Below are 21,540 nucleotides of genomic sequence, written 5' to 3' on the forward strand. Positions count from 1 at the left end.
ATATAGGAAAGAGCAAAAAAAAATAAAAAAAAAACAATTTAGGAAAACTACAGTAAAGTAAAAAGTAACACAGTAAAGGACAGGAAATGACCAGGCGTCTTTTACCGCAACCGAAGAACCAACAATCATCGTGCTTTCGCATTTCTCCAGTGCAGATTCTGCAGTAGTTCTAAATCACCGTCTAAATCAAGTTCAAAATACTATGTGGTTTGGCACGAGTTATGTGCTGCGCAAGGTCCACCCCCTTTCTGGCTGACTTTACACGATGCATGTGTGCGCAACTCGCAATTTTTACGGACTGGTAGTGGGAGAGCATGATGCCGTAGTGACGGTGTATGAGAGGGTCGCGGTATGCTGCCATGTTAACAAAAGCTATAGGCATGTCATTGTTCTGTCGCTTCAGTGCTCTGGAAAATAGTATTAATCCCCTATGGATAGCGTGCCCATCTCTCAAAGCGAAGGCCTTGTATTTTAGTTTGAAATCACCCAAATTAACCCATATTTATTGCCTAATAAATAACATTTCTTTGGTTACGGAGCTTCCGTGAGAAATGTGGCGTGAATCCGAAGCATTTGTGATCATTACGTGAACTTCCTTCCGTCGAACGTTTTCTCTCTAGGACAACAACGCTGCCAGCGACGATGACGCCGGATTTTCTACGACACGGGCTCCTAAACGCGGTCCCACGCAAGATATCCTGTAAGAGCATACCGTCAATTCATATATGTTGATGCTTAAAGCTTTAGGCTACTTTCTACAAAGTGAGGCTTTCCTACGCAGCAGTACCAATTAAAAGGTGAAAACTCCTGGATTCCTTCATGAAGACAATCTCTGGTTCACTATGCTAAACATTGCAGCGGAAGATTGAATTGATTACAGTTACTACTAATATCGCCACTTTTGTGTGATAGTTTAAAGGGTAATCCTAACATTTGCACTTACAGCTCGAGGAAGGCATTTCACGGGTTTAAAATGCCTATTAAACCAGGATCTTGGCAGGCAACAAAAGATAGGCACAAACTTTTGTGCGGCTGGTAATCGTGCACAGGGCCCGGATATCAACGCGTTCCAGTGGGCGGCATATTTTTATACGATGAAAAGCCTCGTAATTATCGCTACTGCTCCGCGTTTACAGTTCGTTTTGCCAGCAAACTAGTTACCCGTTCCTACTTTATGTAGCATAACAGAGGTTCATGACTGAACATTATCCTTCGAAATCGTCACCATCATCATCAGCTGGAATATACCCACTTCAGGGTGAAGGCCTAGCTAGCCCTCCCATACTTCTGCAATTAACCAAGTCCTGCGCTAGTTGCATCCGCTTGACATCTACGAATTTCTTAAACTCATTAGCTAACCTAATTCTCTTCCTCCCCCTTCTACATTTGTTTTCCCTTGGAATGTATTTTGTTACCCTAACCAACCATCATTTCTCCTCTCTACCAACTACATGCCCTGTACTTGCCAATTTCTGCTTGATTTCCCCTAGAATGGCCTTAACTCGAGTAATTTCTCTGACCCACACTGCGTACTTCCTTCCTCTTAACGTGACAGCTATCATTTTTCGCTCCATAGCCCTCTGCGGTATTCTCAACTTAGGTAGAACCCTTTTCGTCAGCCTCCACTGTGATGTATGTAGAGGTATGTTAAAATAGGACAAAAAAGCAAATCGAGAATACTAGTCTACATTTCTGACAACACACTTTTATTATCAGCGTATTATGTCACAATGGTCCTAGGTTTAACTCACTATCCACTGTACGGTCGTTGACGCTTGAGTAGGCCCTTGCAGTTGGGGGGGTACAGAACGAAAAAAAATCCACGACAATGGTTAAGGAAAACTTCCTCACAGAGAGGTGGAGTAGGTTTGGCTGCCGTGTATGATGTCTGCAGGAGGAGGCATTCTGTGGAAAAAAACAATCATCTAAAGAATTACTAAACAAGACTCTGAGCTAGCCAAAGTGAGCATTCTAAACTGCTTCATTCATCACTTTATTGTTTGTCTTTGTGTATCATTCTAGCAAACATTATAGGGTGATTTGTGAATTACCAGCTCAGAGAAAGTATTTTTTAAATTATTTTAAGATTTGATGCGATGTTCAAAAAACTTCGGCCAAATTATTGTGATTTCGCATTTTCACTACTAACAGCACGCCAAATAAGGAAAGATTGCTCTGTTTCTAACTATCTTCGCAATATTTACTATTCAGTATGCCAAGACGCAGGTGACAACAGGGCTTGTATTATTAGTTTGTAACAGCTTTTCTCTGGAACAGGCAAAAAATCAACCCATTGCTAGCAATACGCTATAAGCCAATTGCACTGAGCGCTCACTCAGTAGCAAGAAGTCTTCGCGATGTTTTCAGTTTGGTATGTATTTACTCGAACATTAACCAGCTACAATATTGTCACACGGTGGTGACAGGGTCGATGACCAAAATGAAGAGTGGGTGAGTGCACTGAAGAAACCCTTTATTATGCTGACTTGCGCACGCAATATAAGCGATTCGGCGGCGGCGATAGCAGCAATCGTGCTCAGCGGTCGTCGACCAAAGAATGCCTGTCGCACCCGTCAACGCTCTATTTAACGGCTACAAAGAAACGTCGATATAAAGCCGCAAACAATGACTAACACAACCTCCAACATTACAGAAATACATGGCAGTGGCCGGAACCTTCGAGAAACATCTCCATCCATCTTGAACTACAAAATGATACATAATAATCTCAGGACAACAGGCATGAACATAAAAACAGATAATCGATACGCGCGCTAGACTCACGGCGATAAGGTTGCGTGCCAGCTGCTGTCTAAAAAGAAGAGATACGAATGATTCGCAGCATTGCTCCCTCCTCAGAAAGGCATAGTCTCAATGCTTACAACACAAATAAAAAAGGAAATTAAATATGAGAAATAAAATAGCTAGTGCATTTAGCGCGCTTAATAAGGCTTTAGGCGCACAACATGAAATATCTTTTGGCGCATACTGCGCCGCTGAGATGTGGTCGTGGCGACGGGGATGACTTCATAATTAAGCGGTCTGATGCGCCGAAGGACTTTGTATGGGCCGAAGTACCGCCGCAAGAGCTTTTCACTCCGGCCATGGCGGCGTAGCGGCCTCCAAACAAACACTTGGTCTCTCGGCCTATACTCTGCGTCGTGTCGGCGCAAATTGTACGGCCAGGCGTCCGTGTGTTGTCGCTGTTTTATCCGCAGCCGGACGAATAGTCGGGCTTCCTCTGCGCACTGCAGGTAGGCGGTGACGTCGGGTTTGTCTTTCCTCAATTGCGGCAGCATCGCGTCGAGCTTCATCGTGAGCTCCCTGCCGTACACAAGCATGAACGAGGTTGCTCTAGTTATCTCCTGGATGGTCCTGTTAATTGCGCAAATCACGTACGGTAAGATGGCGTCCCATGTCTTGCGTTCAGCATCGACGTACATGGCGAACATGTCCGCGATCGCTTTGTTCAGGCTCTCCCTAAGTCCACTGGTCTGCGGATGGTACGCGTTTGTTCGTTGATAGCTATTATTACTGTATTCTAGAATTGCTTGCGTCAACTATGCTGTAAACATCGTTCCCCTGTCCGTGATGAGCCCTTCGGGGCGCCATGTCGCAAAATAATGTATTCTACAAAAAATGGGGCGACTTCTGCTGCGGTACCATTGGGTAGTGCTTTGCTATGGCTTAACGGGTAAGGTAGTCGGTGGACACTATAATCCATGTGTTATTGATAGAAAAAGATGGAAAGGGGTTAGGAAGACCAATCCCAATTTGTTGAAAAGGCAGGGGTGGGAGGAATTGGGTTCAGTTGTCCCGCTGGTCTTATCGGCGGCGTCTTGCGTCTTTGCATTCACGAAACGCCTTCACGTAGTGGGCAACTTCGGCAGGCAGTCGCGGAGAGTAGTACTTCACATGGATACGATTAATCGTGCGCGCAAACCCGAGATGGCCTGCTGTGGACTGTGCTGTGGGCACCTGCAAAAATTCCTGCCGGACGCGTTTGGGTATAGCAGGAAGCTGCGTGGTCCTGTTAGGTGCGAAGTTCATTTTCACAAGGGCATTGCTTAACGCGCACGATGTAAAGGACGCCTGAACACAGCAAGAGGGGGGGGGGGGGAGCGGTCTTTTCTTCTAAGGAATCAGCTAGCGTTTTGAGCTCAGGGTCTTATCGTTGTTTATCTGCGAAACTTCTGGCGCTTACCGTCCCAAAAGGGCGTCTTCATCGTATTCTTTCGCATGCGCATCACGGGGGGCTCGTGATAAGCATTCTGCATCAGACTGCTTGCGGCCTGACGTGTAGACGACTGTGATGTCGAATTCTTGAAGACGTAGGCTCCATTAGGCAAGGCGGCCGGAGGGTTCTTTCAAATTTACCAGCCAGCAGAGCGCGCGGTGATCGCTTGCCACCTTGAATGGTCGGCAGTATAAGTATCGGTGGAACTTGGAACTCGCCCAATGTCGGTCGTCGAGTAATTGGCTTCGGTTTTCGATGTTCTCCTGTCCGGCATACTTCTGACTGAGAACGGCGCCTAGGCCCAGACTGCTTGCGTCGGTATGTATCTCAGTCACGGCGTTCCCTTCAAAGTGCCCCAGCAGCGGAGGGGGCTGTAGGCGGCGCTTAAAATCCTCGAACGCATCCGCTTGCGGCGCTTCCCATTGAAATAAAACGTCTGCCTTTGTAAGCTGCGTCAAAGGTTCGGCAAGGCGCGAAACGCTCTTGACGAATATTCGGTAATGCGCGCAAGGTCCGAAATATCGATACACAGCTTTTCTGTCACCGTACTGTAGAAACTGTGCGATCGCAGCTGTTTTCTGTGGGTCTGGGCGAACTCCCTCCTTCCTGAAGATATCAACCAGAAAATGCATCTCTTCGTATGCGAGGTGACACATCTCTGCTTTCAACGTTAAACCTGAGGAGTCGATTGCGTCAAGTACTGTTTGAAGCTTTCTCAGGTGATCTTAAATGTTCGAAAAGAAGACGACAACGTCGTTTAAGTACACTGGATAAATTTGCGACTTGAAACCAGTGAACCCGGTATCCATTACACAATGGAACGTCGCTGGCGCAGAGCAGGGGCCCACCAGCATTACCTTGAACTCCAAGTGGCCGTATTGCGTGATAAATGTGTTCTTGTGGCAGTCTCTTTCGTCGACCTCAACTTGCCAGTACCCGCTCTTCAGTTTCGTCGACGAGGTGCACTTAGCGTTAATGAGCCATACTAGTGTGTCGTCACTGCGAGGAACAGGGTGCATAACTTTCTTCGTTATACTATTCAAGCTGCGTTATTCAACGCAGAAATGAGGTGAACCGTCTCTCTTCTTTACCAAAATGACTGCTGCCGCCCAGGAGCTGTCCGATGACTGGATCTCGTTATAAGGTAGCATTTCGTTAACTCGATCGCTTACGGCCTGGCATTGTGGCGTTGATAAAAGGTAGGGTCTTTGACGTAGCGGTCGAGCGTGCTCGTCTCTGATGATGCGATGATTTGCCAACACAGTTTGTCGCAACTTCGACGCTGAAGAAAAGCACTCGCTGTAGCTTTCAAGAAGAGTTCGTATCCATGCTTGTCTGTATCGAGGGAGCGTTGGGTTGATGCCGAAAATGGGCTGCTTGGCTCGGTTGGCTGCATCGTCTTGAAATTGGCTGGGGTGAGCGAAGACCTCTGGGTGTCCGCTAGCTCGTCAAGGAACGAAATCGTGATGCCCTTGTTCAGGTTTCGGTATTCTTTGGTGAAGTTCGGGACGAGCACTGGAGCTTGTCCATTATAGAAACGGGCGACGCCTCTTGTTACTTCTAGTCTACGCTCCTAAAGCAGCTGGCTGTTTCCTTCGACGACACCTACAGTAGTTAGATGTCACTGGTAACCACAGAGGCGACGATACTTGATCGGAAGGATAAACTAAATACTTCGTCGAGGTCGTTAGGACGACGTGTTGCGTCGAAGTTCTCTTGGAAGCAATGACTTTGTCCGTGGAGAGCTCGATGAGCTTCGAGCGGAGGTCGATGATCGCCAGATGCTCATTCAGAACATCCATACAAAAAATCACGTTACGGGAGCACTGCTGCAAGGTCACGAAGTTCGTAGGGTAAATGCGTCCATTCACTCTCACTACTCCGGGGTATCGCCCGGAAGGCTTAATAAGGTAACCACCAGCGATGCGGATTAGCGGGCCATCCCAAGTAGTCGTCACTTCCTTGAGCTAGGTGGCGAACGTTCCACTGTTAACAGAATAGTCTGCACGGTGTCAACCAAGGCGGTTACCTTACGACCACGACCATGGACCACTACTTCAAGGTTGCTTATTTTTGTCCTCGCATTGCACTTGGGGCTTAGTGTCCGATCTCGGCTCCGTCATTATTCAGATCACGGCCGGGGCATGCCGTTGTTACTTCGCTGGTCGGAGGTGTCAGGGTGCACTTTGGTTGTGTTGTCGTCGAATATCTTCGTTTGGAGCGGTGTCGAAATGGCTGCGTCGTTTTCCGTCATCGTCGGCGGCGGAAGATCTTTATCCTTTCGTCGTTGAGCAACCTCATCCCATAAGGTTGCTACTTTTGCTGCTGCTTCTTGCACTGGCGCCATCGGAGCCGCTGCAGTGTTCGCTCTATTGAAGTTGCTTCTTGTTCGAATTCATCCACAGTTTGGGATAGGTTTCTCACGAGGCACGCGAAAAGGGATTCTTGTACTCCTCGCATTAAACAATGCACTTTCTTTTCTTGGTCATTTCAAGGTCTGCGCGTCGAAATAGGCGCTTCATTTCTTCTACCTAAGCGAAGACTGACTCATTCTGGAGCTGAATTCTTGATTGGAGGAGGGTCTTAGCTCTTTCTTTTCGTATGGAACTTGCAAAGGCCATCAATAACTCCGCTTTGAACTTCTCGCAATTCTTCAAAGAAGTATCGTGATTTTCGAGCCAAACAATGCCAAGTCTTTGTAGAGCAATATAAACTTGCCGGAGTTTAGCAGCGTCGTTCCAGCCGCTAAATTCTGCTGCCCTGTCGAAAAGGTCCATCCGGTCTTCCGCATCTTATTTGGACAGACCTTAGAAAATGGGGGCTCCCGGGGCAGCCACGAAGACAACCGGTGCTGTTGACTCGGCCATTTCTAAAGTTGATGCCTTCCGGGGTCAAACAGGGCCAGGAAGCAGACCGTGTTCGGGTTGAGCCTTGAAGTCGGCGGCTGGCTCGGTGTTCTGTAAGCTGGTTCCCCAGGGCGACAGCAAAAAGGTTGATGTCTTCGCTTGAAGGAGCAAGGAAAGCACCTCCATCAGATGTCAAGTGGTGGTGACAAGGTCAATGACATAAATGAAAAGTCTGTGAGTGCACTGAACAAACTCTACTGGGCTGACTTGCGCCTGCCAAAAAAATCTGCGAGTCGGCAACGGTGACAGCAATGATCGTGCTATGCGGTCGTCGAACAAAGAATGCCCTCACACCCGTGAACGCTGAATTTAAAGGCTGCGAAGAAACATTGAGAGAAAGCCGCCAACGGTGACTAGCACAACCTGGAACATCGCAGAATAACACGCGAGTGGTGGGAACCATCGAGTCACATCTCGGCGCATCTTGAGCGACAAAATCATACAGCACTGTGTAGGGACAATAGACATGAATAACAAACACATAATCAATATGCGCGCTGTATTGACAGTGATAAGACCGCGTGCCAGCGGCTGTCTTAAAAGAACAAACAAAGATTCAAATGATTCGCGGCAATATACACCTGCTGCAATGCATTCGGAATACCTATTACTGTTAGTCAAGTCTATGTCTTTCCTGGCGAACAGGCCGTGCGAAAATGGCCTCATAGCGGCTCGCATTTAATGGCAGAAAATTGATTTCGGGTTGAATCATACACACTCAATAAGTTTTGTTCCACACTCACCTCTCGCGCCATTCTGGCGGGTACGAACAAGTATGAAGCAAGTGTCGCTTTCATCGCCATACAAAAGCTTCCAAACGTCCGCTTCGCCAACTGAAATTCACATCGCAACATATTTAAAGTGCGTCCACAAAATTTTTATCCAGTGTTTTAAATTTACTGTTCGCGTTCACTTTTCATCACCAGTGTGGTTTGATACCACATCACAGCGAGAAGAAACTAGAAAACAGCTCGGAACATTTAACATTCAGTTACCTAAATGTTAAATAAAGATTGAGGGGTAATACCACGACTCGTTGAACTAACTGGGTAGTATCAAGTGAACCCACAGTGATTTTATAGAAAACAAAGTTTTCGATAAAGTTTACGCATATTTATGAGCTGCCAAGACGAACACTATTTTGCCGTCAGTGTGAAATTACCGTCAAAATAAAGGCAAAGCAGTGAGGCTCGTACAGGCAAAAATGCACGCTGATGTAAAACTACTTCGGCGCGAATCAGGCAACGGAGAAAGATGTTGGATCAAAGTGGAAGCGCTATATATCGTGTCTTCACATCGAGTGCTACAATTCTAAGTGTGACAGCACGCAGCTTGTCTAAAAACCGCAAAATCTCAACGGCATTCATTAACTCTTGTTCGCTAGGCAGTTACTTAAACGGTCTCAATGTGACTTCGGACGTCGAATCGGCTACCTTGTGCAGGTTGCTGGTGTTTTGAAATTGCGAATTGCCAGTTGTTTCTTTATTAAGCCCTCATGCATGCATGCTTATGCACACAAGTCTTGACGTATAACGAGGAATTCCGCCGCCTGGCCTCATGCAGACAAAATACTTCCCTGAATTCGATACTTAATATATGTGACATGCTTTGACTGCCGAGGCGTGCTCTGTATTAAGGTGCTCGACCAAGTAATACGTGAATAACCGCTATAAACAGTTCATCCCCCTCACCCCACCATGCGGCATATATACCGCATATTTTCGACATTTAAGCGAACATATATATCTTCACTGTTAGCAAAGTTTCGCTTGTAGAGCACGTTATCGTTAAGAGAGAACGCCTAAAGCCCACAATGAAAAATACGGGAAATACGAACATCTTTGCCCTGCAGGTAATTGACGAGTGGTGCTAATTCAGGGTCTATCCTCTGAAGCTTCTCCATTTGGGATGTACTAACAGATCCCACAAGGGGAAATCATTGGCAGTCTCTTCTCAACATATGGAGACGGACGAGCGCGAGAAACAATGTAATGTCATATTCTTGTAATATAAGGCTCCATTGAGCCAATCGATCTGAGGGGTCTTTGAGGCTTGGAAGCCAGCTTAATGAGTGGTGATCACTGACAGCGCGGCAAGGTCGCCCGTAGAGATATCATCGGAACTTGATCAGGGTCCATATTACCGCCAGACGTTCTTTCTCCGTTTTTGAATGAATGGTTCCGGAGCGGGCAAGTGTTCGGCTCGCGTAAGAGATCACCCGTTCTGCACCCTCTTACCACTGAAATAGTATACCGCACCAACACCAACGTTGATGGCATCAGTGTGGTCGTCAGTTGCGTCGTTTCCATCAAAATGGCGTAGTATCGGGGAATTCTGTAGGCGGCAGCGAAGCTCGAGGAAAACGGCTTTAAATCCACTATCCCACAGGAACAGCGTGTCATCTCGAGTCATCGTGGTCAACGGTTTGGCGATGTGCGATAAGTCTCGTACAAAGCGTCTCTTATATAAGCACCGATCCAAAAATCATCGAACAGCTTTCTTGTGAGGCGGTCGACTATTGTTTGTATCTATAATAAACTATTTATAATATCCCGGCTTTTAACAATACAAATTCTAATTCTTATTCTGGTTATTCCCTTCTCATGACGACTGCGAGCTTGCGTACTCAGAAAATTGATTCATAATTTCCTTGTTCCCAATAATGCGGGTTAATAACAGAAAGCGATTGCTGACTTTACTGGCTTTGACCACAGTCATCTATGGCATTTCTTTTGGACCTACCCAGCGCTATGTTGAAAACGTTCTGAGGGGCAACTTTGAGGTGTTCTTCAATATCTTGAATTACTCATTTTATAACTTTATTTGGAGGTCACTGCCTTTGCGAAAAACCAGTCTTTTTCTTTAATTTCTGTAAGTCTGGGCTTCAAACGAGCCTAAACCAAACCTTAGCCTGTGTCAATGATGAGGATGTGGTTTAAATAGCGATGCCCTCACAGCCATTATTGGACAGACACTTGCCCGCGCATTAAATGGGAGGAACATTGACTGGCAATCATCATTGCGCTCACGAAATCTGTACTACTACAAAGTTGAAACCACAAATTGCATTCCTCACATAGCGACAAGACTATGACAAATATTTATTGGCTGTGACGTACCAAGAGCAGTGCTGCTCGTGGAAATCGCTTGAACTCGTAACCCGGAAAGTGAAAAAGAGATTAATTAATTTACGCAGGAACGAGTGTTCGCATTTATGTTCTCCGGGCTAGAAATAACCGGAATAAAGAGGAAAACGCGTAGTGATGGTTTCAATAAGCCATGTGAAATTCGTAAGAAAACAAGGATATTTGATTTCGTCTTTAAATGCTGTGTGCCCTTTTCTGATACTCTGAGATTGTGGCCTCACCCATCAGCCAGTAAGCAGCACTTTTTCTTGGTAACAATATGCACACAATCCTCCGAACTTGTTTTTGAACGAGGAACTGACTAGACCCAGTCAATGTTTAGAGGGTTCTTTCTCCTACTGAAAGCGATCTCTTCAATGTATTACCACTTATTATTACCTTAGTATTCGACGAATGTAACATAAATGATAAAAGGCAATTTTGTATTTAGATTTTTGTTCAAATCTGTTAACACTATGTGTGTTATGAATTAAGTTCCTATAATAAAATGTTGCTTGCGTTGGGGCGTCTACATAGAACAATAAAACACTTTATAAGCAGGTGCTTATTTCTACATACAGGAAAAGATCGACTTCAAAAGTAAAAAATGGAACCAAACAGGCAAAAAAAAATTGGGAGCCGGTCAGAGTCTGTCTAAAAACTAGACGCGAAAGCATATTTACCACTACTTTTTCTTTCCGGGAATTCTTTGACATTGAGACTGGCACAGAGTGTGACAAAGTGTTAAATGTCTTTAGATGGCTTGAAAATGGATTTGTTTTTTGTTTGTGGAAGAGGGGGGGGGAGCAAAGTGTAGCCTCTGTGTCAAACTTACAATATACGACATGTCGGTTCAAATACATATCGAAATCTAGCCTCCAACATGGGTAGCGAGCAGATATAGGTCAGAAGTGAAACAGTATTGCATTACCATGAAGGCTGCACAAAAAAGTTCTTTCTCACTACTTCTATCCGAAATCGCATGCTCATTTTATCCGATATATTCTTCTCAATTCTTGTTTACGACAATGCCTTTCTGACCAAACTAGCTATGTACGCTTCTTGCAAAACAGACACAACAAAGCTAGGCTTCTCTCAGTAGTACCTCAACAATACTCTTTTAATATTACATTTACAATCATGCAAACACAAGCTTATATCCACACTTGTACACAAACTTATTAACACGCTGATATAAATTTTGCGTAGATGTATAGGTAATGCGCACCAAACCTGGCGAGATTACGCAGGTCCTGCCTTAGTCTAGGTTTGAAGTTTACTTTCGCGCAACAATATTTGTTACATAGCCTGGTAAAACATTTTATCCACTCGTCTAATTGATGCCAAGAGTAACTAAAGCCTCTGTTCAGCATTTTGTCTTGACGTATACGGCTTTGGCACTAAGTAGCATAACAGATAAACGCTTGCGCTACAAGGTTTAGGTGGGTTGAAGGTACCGTACCAGTTACTACTTTGCCGAATATACCAGTCAAGGCCTCTTCAATGAAAATGAAAACAAATTATAGACTGGAGAGAGAGAGGAACAGAAATAGAGAGAGAAATAACATTTATTTACACCCGTAAAAGGGTTGGCGAGGATCCAAAACGCAGTTCTGTCCCAGCCATGTCCTCCCACTCAGCCGGCGAACTGGATCTCTTGGATCTGAGCAGCTACCAGGGCGAGACAGGTGACTTCGCTTTGCCCATTTTTGTTCTGATTAAAAATTAGTGCCTCCCAGGACTCATCTGTTCTGTCAGGTTCTCTAATCTAGGACATTGACATTTCTATATCACGTGGATCATGTCCGCTATGTCATCGAAACGTTTGCACCTAGGGCTAAATATTTCCGGTTGCCCCTTGCAATAAAGCTGAGAATTCTGGAATACTCCAGTGTGTAGATTACACCACATAACCTTCTTGCTTTTAGTGAGATGCATGCACGCTTTTGGACATATTGATCAGCCTAATTTGTAATTATTTAGGATATATTTGTAGCTAAAAAGGCCATGATAAAATTATAGCGGCTCCTCACCGTGCAAGGGGTACGGGTTTGCGTATAACACGTCCCTAGGATCGCGAAAGGTAGATCATCCTCGAGCCAGTACCTGCGCTTTCTCGTTTTTCATCAACCTCTGATGCACCGGTGTCCAACTGAGCGCTATCGGCTCTGCACGTGGTGGACCACTGGCCAACACGCTTGCTGCTATGGCGGAAGTGCAGCCCGCGTCAAAGTTTCTAATCGTTAATTTTTAGTCTGTAACTGTAATTTTGGCCTGTTGCGTTAGAGCTAGCGCAAAGGCCACCTCTTCGCCTTTGTTGCTTTCAAGTGTCAGGTACTGCAGCAAATAGCCGAGCCCCTGTTTTCTGTAGTTGTTCCTGAAACGCGTCCCATACCGCCCGCTCATTGCGCGGCGTCTGTACATAAGACGTCCTGTCTACTCTCAGGACGGGCTGGCAGCGCTGCTGCACTTCACTCCTCCGGCTGTCAAGGTAACCGGGGTGCATCTTTTTGGAGAGCGGTGGTATCTTAAGGCGAAAGCCTTTATTGGCTCATGCTGTCGTGGAAAAAGTGTGTCCCGCTTTTGCGGCGTTGTGATTGGCCGAGACGGGATGCGTCCCACCACACACCACACTTGAACCCGCGCCAAATAAGGCCACGCGACCGGAGCGATGGTGCACCGCCCAAACACACACGTGACCTACCCTTTCCTTTCTCCATATCGCTCAAATTATTGATTTTCTCTACCCCTTCCTCGTTCTCCCTTTATTTCCGCCGCCCGAGTTCAGGTGCTTCAGGTATCAGATAGCAGTTACCGGGGCTGGCTAACGTCTTTTCCTTTCTTTTGTGTATAAATAAAATAACCACTACCACCACCAGCACCGGAGTAATGTGATAGATACTGCCCCTTTACTTTTCTGTAAGCCAATTAAATGCAACGAATTCCGACAAGAGGCTAATAATTGGAGGTAAATTATAGGATAGGAAGGGTGTAGGATTTCGTTATTCTCCTCTTAAGAGACATCTAAGAGACCCTCTAATTTTCAATTTTTCTCAACCTGTCTAGGAACCCTGTCTGTACGTCTGGAGCATGCTTGCTGCTCATAGCCCAATTTTCCGAAATTCTCCGACAAGTACGACTGCTAAAGTCTCTAGTATTGTGAGGTCATTGCAGCCTCAGCGAGCTCTTTTAGGGTATTAGAAACCCCTAGTCTGAAAATCGTTTTTGTCTATGTATTGGCTGGTAAACCTAGTGCCCTTTCGATCCCTTTACGAATGAGAACGTAGTGTTTCTACTTTTCCGCTTTGTGAAGCCGTAAATAGTCCGCCACATAGACTATCTTGCTGATTATGAAAGACTGCATTAGCCTAAGGAGTTTAGTTTCTTTCATGCCCGCATGTTTTTTGCGATCCGCTTCATTAGTATACAGGTTTTACTGGTGCTCTGTATTGTTTCCGAGTTCATGCCGTTAGCCTGAATTCGTATTCCCAGAAATTTAATGCTTGGCACCGTTGGTATAATGTTACCGTTCACCCTGAGTGTTATTTCCTGTTTACCCTGCTCAAAACGCCGACTATGGGGCGATCGCATTGGTGTGAGAACGAGCGCTTCCGATTTCTCTGCCGAACATCTGGGCCCGATTAGTTCTAAGCATCTTTTTATAACATCGGTTGCTCGCTGGAGTGTGTTAAATTTCACCGTCACTGCCCCTGCACGTCCACAGGGTCAGGTCATATGCGTGTAATGTATGGTTAGGCCCGGGAGTTCCTCTAGGTTTACGGGGAGGCCAAGCATGGTGATATTAAACAGGGTCGATAACACCGATTCCTGCGGTGTGGCTTCTTTCCCAGTTGAAAATCTTCCGCTATGTGTCCCCCCCATACTGACAGTTGCTGTTCTATCGCTGAGAAAATCGCGTATATAATCTTATGTGTGAACTTCTACGTCTAATGCACTGAAATCGGCAGAATAGCCGAGTGCTTCACGTTATCAAAAGCTTTTGACACGTCTAGACCAACGATCCCCTGGTGTCTACTGCTCAATTGTAGCTGCAACATGACATCGCACATGGCCAAGTACCGTCTAAATCCGATCATGGTGTTCGGATAGGATAGATATTGTTATCCTCCAAACGTCGGTTCAGCCGGGCCTGAATAACATGTTCCATTAGGTTCCCCATGTATGACTTGAGCGAGATGGGACGCAAGTTTTCGAAACCCGGCAGTTTCCATGGCTTCGGGAGGAACAAGAGCTTTGCGGCCTTCCATGTCGCCGGCAGCCTACCGGCCTCCCAACACTCCTGCATGAATGCTGCGAGGTTCGGATTGACGCGTCGTCCAAGTTTCTTAGCATTCGATTGCTGACGCTGTCCCTACCTGCGGCGGTATTTATTCTCAGTCTATTTATTATTATGGCCCTTGTAATCAGGCATTTGTTGACATGTACCATTTGCACAGTTCAATTACCGGTCTCTCACTTGGGAATGAGAGCAGCCGTGATACGTTTCGGCACAAAAGAAAACCACACCGGGTTGCAAGGAAACTTTTAAATGCGCATTAACACTCTCTTTTCGAAGGGAGTATTTCGCATATTACGCGAAACAATGTCTGGGTCCCAGACGGTCCCCATATCTCAGTTCCTTTTACCATGACAGCACTGTGTGTTTGCAGAGATAAAGAGATGTGAAGGACTGGGAGCATAGCTGTTAGTTTTCCTTTCCAAGCACTGCAATTCCAGGTCGCATAGTCTTTGAGGCGTAGTTGAGTGGAAGTGAAAAAATATTTTGCGATTGCTTACTTACACATTGCTAAAGACGGCATTGTGAAGTTAGAAAGTTACGTCCATTTCAAAATTTTGGTTCATAGCACAAGCTTTTAATAAACATTTTACACACAACGCATCCGAGCGTATGGCCGCATCGTTTCGTAACGTGCACGTGTTTTACATACCAGAGTGCGTGCGCATTTTCACACGCTGTGTACTCACCTGGCTCAAATCTAAACCGTGCTGCATTATACGAATTGTGTGGTGGGGTCTGTAGTATCCTCAGTTGTGTAGACTGCACAGTGCTGCGTAAGGAAGATGAAATTATGTATTGAGTGTTGCTGAAAATGTTTGGTAATATGTTCATCCATAAATAAAATTAGGAGCAGCATACAGTCAGTCTTGCATACTCACTATTCTCTCTGATTTGGGTCCAGTGCCGTAAATACAGTATATTGAAAAAAATAAAGTCCTAGGCGTTGCTCCTGCTTTATTGCATGGCAGGGCATGATAGTTGCGGAGGCAAAGTTGCGGTATTTTACATAAAGCAAATCCTCAACTCTGGTAAGCTGGAAAAATGAGCATAAAAAAAAGAACAAATCACATTTGTTTTAGCGAATATTTTCTATTGTACATGCCAGTACGTTATGCACACGAGTCTCGAACATTTAATGTATTCTTTTAAACAATTAAAAAATATATGCACTGCAGAAATGGCAATTCATTAAATTCGATCGCACGAAGCAACCACGCTAAAAGTTGGGTCTTCAAAGGGTGGACAGAATGACGCTCGAAAATATTACTTGGAATATATTATCTTGCAGAAGCGCCAGTTCTACATAAAAGAGGCAGCTTTCAAAGGCGTAACACGGAGGCCACCATCAACTAGCAAAAAAGAGGTCTTAGCTCCACTTCCGTATCTACCTAACACTTACTCTAAATCTAACACGAAACGATTATTATGCGTGACATTACTGTAGACGGCACTGTAAGCAATCCAGAAAAATACATTTACACTGACCTATATTTTTATTATGTAATTAGTATTTTCCGACCTGAAAATTACTTCAATAAAAAACACCTACTTTACAATAAATATTCATCCACGCGTCAGATACCAGGGTTGTTGGCGACATGACAATACATTTATTGATTTTTAAAATATAGCGCTTTGCCGCAGAGACCTGCGAAAGCACTAGGCATTCGCGTGCAGTAGCACACAGCCTTATGTTACCAGTTACATTGATACAGTCACAAAAGACGTAGCAAAAGTCTCAAAAGAAATTTAATTGTATGGCTTCCACGCAGATCCAGCCTAGGCTCTGAGACAACCTCGGGAGTATAAAGCGGTCGTTTAAAGCCCGGTAAACCACCAGAACAAAGGGGAGGCCATCTGGTGCGCACTGATAGAAATGGGATTTAGGCATTTGCTGTTGAAATGCTCGGTTCCTTGCCAGGGACTTGCGGCATATGCAGCATAAATGGGGGTAAGCAAAGCCTGGACTTCCCATTCAACAACCTTCTTTGCTCTCATATCACTACCCGACAGGCTACGGGAGAAGGAAAACGAATATTCTTCGGCACTGGCTACCTATCATATGTCCAAAGTACCACCAACGGTTGCCTGCATCAGTCCCTACTGGTACTCCTTCGTACACGAGTGGGAAACTCACTTAAGGGGCGAAAGAGGGCCACGTTGCGAATCTTACATTGCTTCCTACCGGGCCCACATCGGTGGCGCTTATTAAACCAATGGCATTGGGCACATAGTTATGCGACATTGGTAGCTTTCACTATTAGCTACGAGTGACTGAAAATTTTGGAGAGCCATGGAATCATTCTCATCAATGTTTATACAGCTATTTGATACTCCTTCACAAATTTTATTGTGATCTGCATCACAATAAAAAAGTTGCCAAAAACCCTGACCCCGAATTCCGCGAAGATGGTAGCGTTGGTGTTTCCAGTAAGCGCGTGAAATTGAGCTATTTCGCCATGTTGGTAGCTGCCTTGGATAGCACTCCTATATCAAAATCTAACCATCGAGGTCACGTTTTCTCGTTTAATGTCTCTGTTTAGCCTGGTGTCCGATAGGTCAACAGTGAGGGCGTTTCTTTCCTTGCCAAAATCTGTTTTTTTCTATGCGAAGTTGATACTGTGTTTTACTTCATGTCTGTTTCCGCTATGCAGCGATCGTGCATTTTGCGCCAATCTTTGAGACTTCAGTCACATTCATTTGGATACTTTCATTTTTTGTTTTATAGGCTGCTCGAAAGTGTTTGTTTAGAGTATTTCGAGCACTGCTATATTTTTGCTGTCGTGTTAGTGCTAGAATACTCCCACACCGTAACTTTCCCCAAGTTTTTGTAATACCGAGGGTAGAGTTTTGCTAGTTGACGTAGCAAATGGAATGCCTACGCTAAGCCTAACCGAGCCAGATGTGACACCACGATCCAATGCAGACTTTTTTCATACGATAACTAAAGGAAGGAAAGAAATTGCTTGCAGCTCGCAGGCTGACATGGCAGCTATGGTGTCTTTCCTATGCATATGTTAGTCATGACCGATGTCATGCCCTCACCAAGACTGTATTCATACAATTGCCACAGCTGAGTTAAAAGTTGCTTGCGCCTCGCTAGTTTCCATATCAACAATGACGCCTATGCTAAACTAACCGGTATATGGGTGATACCATCCTCCAACACATACTAAGTTCATATGGCTACCAGAGACCTGCAAAAATTGCTTGTGCCTCGCAGACTGCCATAGCAACTCTGACACCTTGCGAGTGGCACTTCATTACTTCATTTCCCATTTTCCCTTTCGATTCGAAGAGGTCAGCCTTGAGGCAAAGATCGGTGAAATGTGTTTAAAGAAACTAGGAAATGCTACTGTAAAATTTTGGGACCACTTCACTAACGTGAAAAGGGCAGTTCTAAATAATAAATAATAAATTGGTTCACAGGAAGGGAAAGGCGCAGTAACTGTCACACTTGCTCTGTGGACACCCGAACCGCGCCGTAAGGGAAGGGAGGAGGGTGGGAATGAAAGTGGAAAGAGAGAAAGAGGAGCCGTAGTGGAGGGCTAACTAATGTGTTCTCGATCTATTAAGCATGGAATGATAGGCAGACAAATCTCTTATGGTGCAATCCAATTGCAGAACCGGAACCTTCGTGCTCCTAACAGAGCCAGTAGGTGGCGCTTGCTAACTGTCAAAGAAAAAACCTATCATCCCTTGCGCGTGCCTAGCTGCGCTTCATGTGCGCGTGTTGTCTGTTTACTTACCTGTAACAGGTCAACGTTGCTCCCACTGCTTCTTAAAATGCTGACAACGACTATTTTGTGCATGATCACATAGCCGAGCGCCGGCTCATACGGTTAGAGTTCGGCACTTTTTAAAAATATCGCGATGCGCAGTAGACCAAAGCAGAGCAGTAACTGAATGACCTTAATTTGCGACATACAAACGCATAGAGTTTTCATACATAGTTTTGCAGTCACTATCCGACATTCAGCTGCTGCCCGACTCGCTGTCTCCTAGAGAGCGCAAGTTCACGACGGCAACTTGCATCTATAGCGGCGCCAAGTACTGATCGTCTGCTACAAAGCACAGAGAGCGTAGACAGCGCTGCGACGGCGACATGCTGCCAGAAAAGAAGGGAGCAGCTGGAGGAATGCATCGCCCAAGCTTTCGGCTGGCTTCACCGACTTCGGCGTAGCCATCTTGACTGCTTCATCGAGCGACCTTGACTCTGAGATTGCTCGCTATCGGCGTTTGGAAGACACGATCTGTGTTCCGGATCTGCATTTGGAACACAGTCTCCGAAAAGGAACGAATGTGTTGCTCCGGAAGTGTCCCAGCTCTGCAATTGGAAACCATCGTGATACCTTGCACATCAGGCGCCTAAACAGTTCCTTTTCGTACCAATTCGCCCCGAGTGTGGTTGTTTGTTGGGCCCTAACCTGAACCACTAAGAAGGGTGCGGACATATTCAGTTTCCTCACTTGTGTACTTCATTGGTTGGTGGCAATAGCTGTTGCCGTCGGTTGCGTATACTGTTGAATCGACAGCCTTAAAGGGGCTGCGTGCCAGCAGTGCTTTTTAAATACCGAACTCGGCGCTGCCTGTCGAGACATGGCGTAAGGCTAAGGAGATATTTCTTCCATGGAGGATGAATATCTTCCTTTGTAATACTCCAGGAACCATTATCACTGTTTTTGCGTGCGTTATGCTATTATCCTCCAGGACACACACTGCAACAAGTGCTTCAAATTGAAATTGAGGCCCTTCCATGTTGGTGCAGTGGTTAAGGTGCTCGAATACTAAGCCCAAGGATGTTCCTGTCGCGGCGGCCGCTTTTTGATGGAGGCGAAAAACAAGGCGCAAGTGCGCTGTATGACGTCAGTGCGTACTAACAATCCCCAGGGGGTTTCTTTTTCCGGAACCATCCACAATGATGTCTCGTATAGCCTGAACCGCTTTGGAATTATAAAACACCCTATAGACCATAGAGAGGAAGTTGAGACACACTATTCTTTCGCATTACTGCTCCTAAGCAGATTTAAGTATACGATTGTATCCTTAGAATAATTATTAATTTGAGTCTACACTTGTTTATGCAAGAATAGGAAAACGCCATTTGAGCACCGAGAACATAGGACATGTATACAGAATTTCGTATGCTGCACTCAGTCACAATATCATGAGTTGCAATATACCGCGTTGACCTGCGATTCAGGTGAAGATTTGATAAACATTGCCAGTGCATTAGGTAGCCGGTGTTGCAACACGCTGCGCACGTAGCGTTCTGTTCTATTTTGAATTCGCGACCATTTCTCATAGACAAAGAGAGATCTACCCGGTACAATGGCGAATTTCTCACCAAGAAGTCAAAGCTGTGGATAACACGATAAATTTGTCATAAGACATTTTAGCAAAACTTGTACTAAGATGCTTTGTTCTACTCACCGCGAGGATCTTCTGACGAGAGAAATGCTTTGGATCGTCTTCGAAATTAACGGCTGAAGCAATCCTGGCTGCAGCTAGTATAAGGACGTTCAGTGCTATGGCCGCCATTGCGCTGCAGTGTCGGGCGTAAATGCTTCAACAACATACGTCCGTAGTCATACACCAATAGGATCCCTTCTGGGGCTTTTAATATAGGCCCGTTTTATAAAGAAATCTTTTTCAAATAGATTTCAAATAATGCAATGACGTGCTCGAATCTCAATTACTAGTAAATGACGCATCGAACCATGACGAGCGAAGCGAATATTTTACTGCAACGGCAAGTATGCTTCTATTTCTATTGTGGCGCGAAGTGCTTCATTATACTTACATTAAAATTTAGCAGTCGACAAAATACTGTCTAACCTTCTAGTTGCAGCTATCTAGATTTTTCGATACTCCGTTAAATGCATTTATTTTCTGTTTATTTTAGGCAAGCGACTGCTAAGAAAATGGCGACTGCACAAGTATTTGTGCACATTTTATGGCAGTACTTAGGCACGAAGAAGACCAAAGTTTCTAAAACTTCTCAAGCTCAAGCCATCCCAAAAGTGCACTGACTAAGCTCGGTAGATAATTCGTCGTAGAGCCCAGTGCTATTGCTTACATTAGCGTTCCACGCCAGCACACGTGTAAGGTGCTGGCGTAGACACAATCGGCTCACACGAAGAAACTGCACCCGGCTGTGAAGGAATTAAGTTAGGAACCGCAAAGCTGGCGTTCTCAAATAAAAGAAATATGTATATGCTTATAGAGCTTGGCGTTGTAAAGCGCTTCAGGCTACCATGGGCGTGTACGGGAGAGCTCTGAGAATTTAGGCACTTAAAAGAGGCATTGAAACGACGGCTACGCGTGGTAAAGACAGCGGAGTATTCTCATACGTATGGAATGGACTAATGATCATACTGCCATTACTTTCCAGCTCACATATACAACACCAGAGATACTGGCGAACAACAAGAGCGTCCCTGTTCTACCTCGCTACTCGCAATTCGTACACTAAGGTGAGCGAAGGAGAACAATATAAAAATTTGAGAACGCATTCCACCCAACCATGTGCGTGGAATCCGATCCGGCTCCTTTCGGCCCTTTTTAAAATGAATATGCTATTCAATGCAAACGTCGGGCACATATACCACTCCGGCGTTCACCTTAGTTTAACCTTACGTATTCTACCGTAATTAGAGTTCATGATAGCAAACATGTTAGTATAAACTTATTATTGGATTTTACTCCGCACACGTGAAGTTATAACTCCTCGAAACTTCAGCTCATACGACACCGTGGATAGTTTTAAAATGATTTTTTATTACTTTAAAGGCTGCTTGCTGGTCTGCAAACTATTGGCCGCTGTTTTCATAACAGGATATCAAACCCATGTCGTATGCTATTCGCAGTATCAGCAACATTATTGCAAGCACGCCGTAGACGGTGGACGCTCAGAATTTTTTTTCTTCAGCAAAATATTTTATTTGCATAGTCCCTTTTTAAATCGAGAAG

The 21,540-nt window shown here is 45.1% G+C and overlaps 1 protein-coding gene across 1 annotated transcript; it reads right to left on the reverse strand.

Moving 5' to 3' along the window:
• Window positions 1–1,694: 1,694 nt before the first annotated feature.
• LOC146195020 (uncharacterized) lies at window positions 1,695–20,190 on the reverse strand. Its single transcript, XM_084596181.1, has 5 exons — window positions 20,002–20,190; window positions 15,447–15,601; window positions 15,255–15,337; window positions 7,887–7,976; window positions 1,695–1,905 (listed from the first exon to the last, which is right to left on the reverse strand). Exons 1-5 carry the CDS (start codon window positions 20,107–20,109, stop codon window positions 1,751–1,753), a joined length of 591 nt encoding a protein of 196 aa, XP_084452307.1. The 5' UTR covers window positions 20,110–20,190; the 3' UTR covers window positions 1,695–1,750.
• Between the last annotated feature and the right edge of the window lie 1,350 nt (window positions 20,191–21,540).

The sequence above is a fragment of the Amblyomma maculatum genome, chromosome 3, assembly GCF_055883805.1.
Source record: "Amblyomma maculatum isolate TAMU_Amacu chromosome 3, ASM5588380v1, whole genome shotgun sequence".
Taxonomy (NCBI): domain Eukaryota; kingdom Metazoa; phylum Arthropoda; class Arachnida; order Ixodida; family Ixodidae; genus Amblyomma; species Amblyomma maculatum.

Bases quoted from the DNA above. Each gene is read 5' to 3' on its own strand.
- LOC146195020 (XM_084596181.1), bottom strand. From the start codon at position 20,109: ATGGCGGCCATAGCACTGAACGTCCTTATACTAGCTGCAGCCAGGATT. The intron at 7,977-15,254 runs GTGAGTACACAG...TGTGAATTTCAG, and splicing joins ACGGTTTAGATTTGAGCCAG to TTGGCGAAGCGGACGTTTGG. The intron at 1,906-7,886 runs GTGAGTGTGGAA...TTTTTTCCACAG, and splicing joins CCGCCAGAATGGCGCGAGAG to AATGCCTCCTCCTGCAGACA.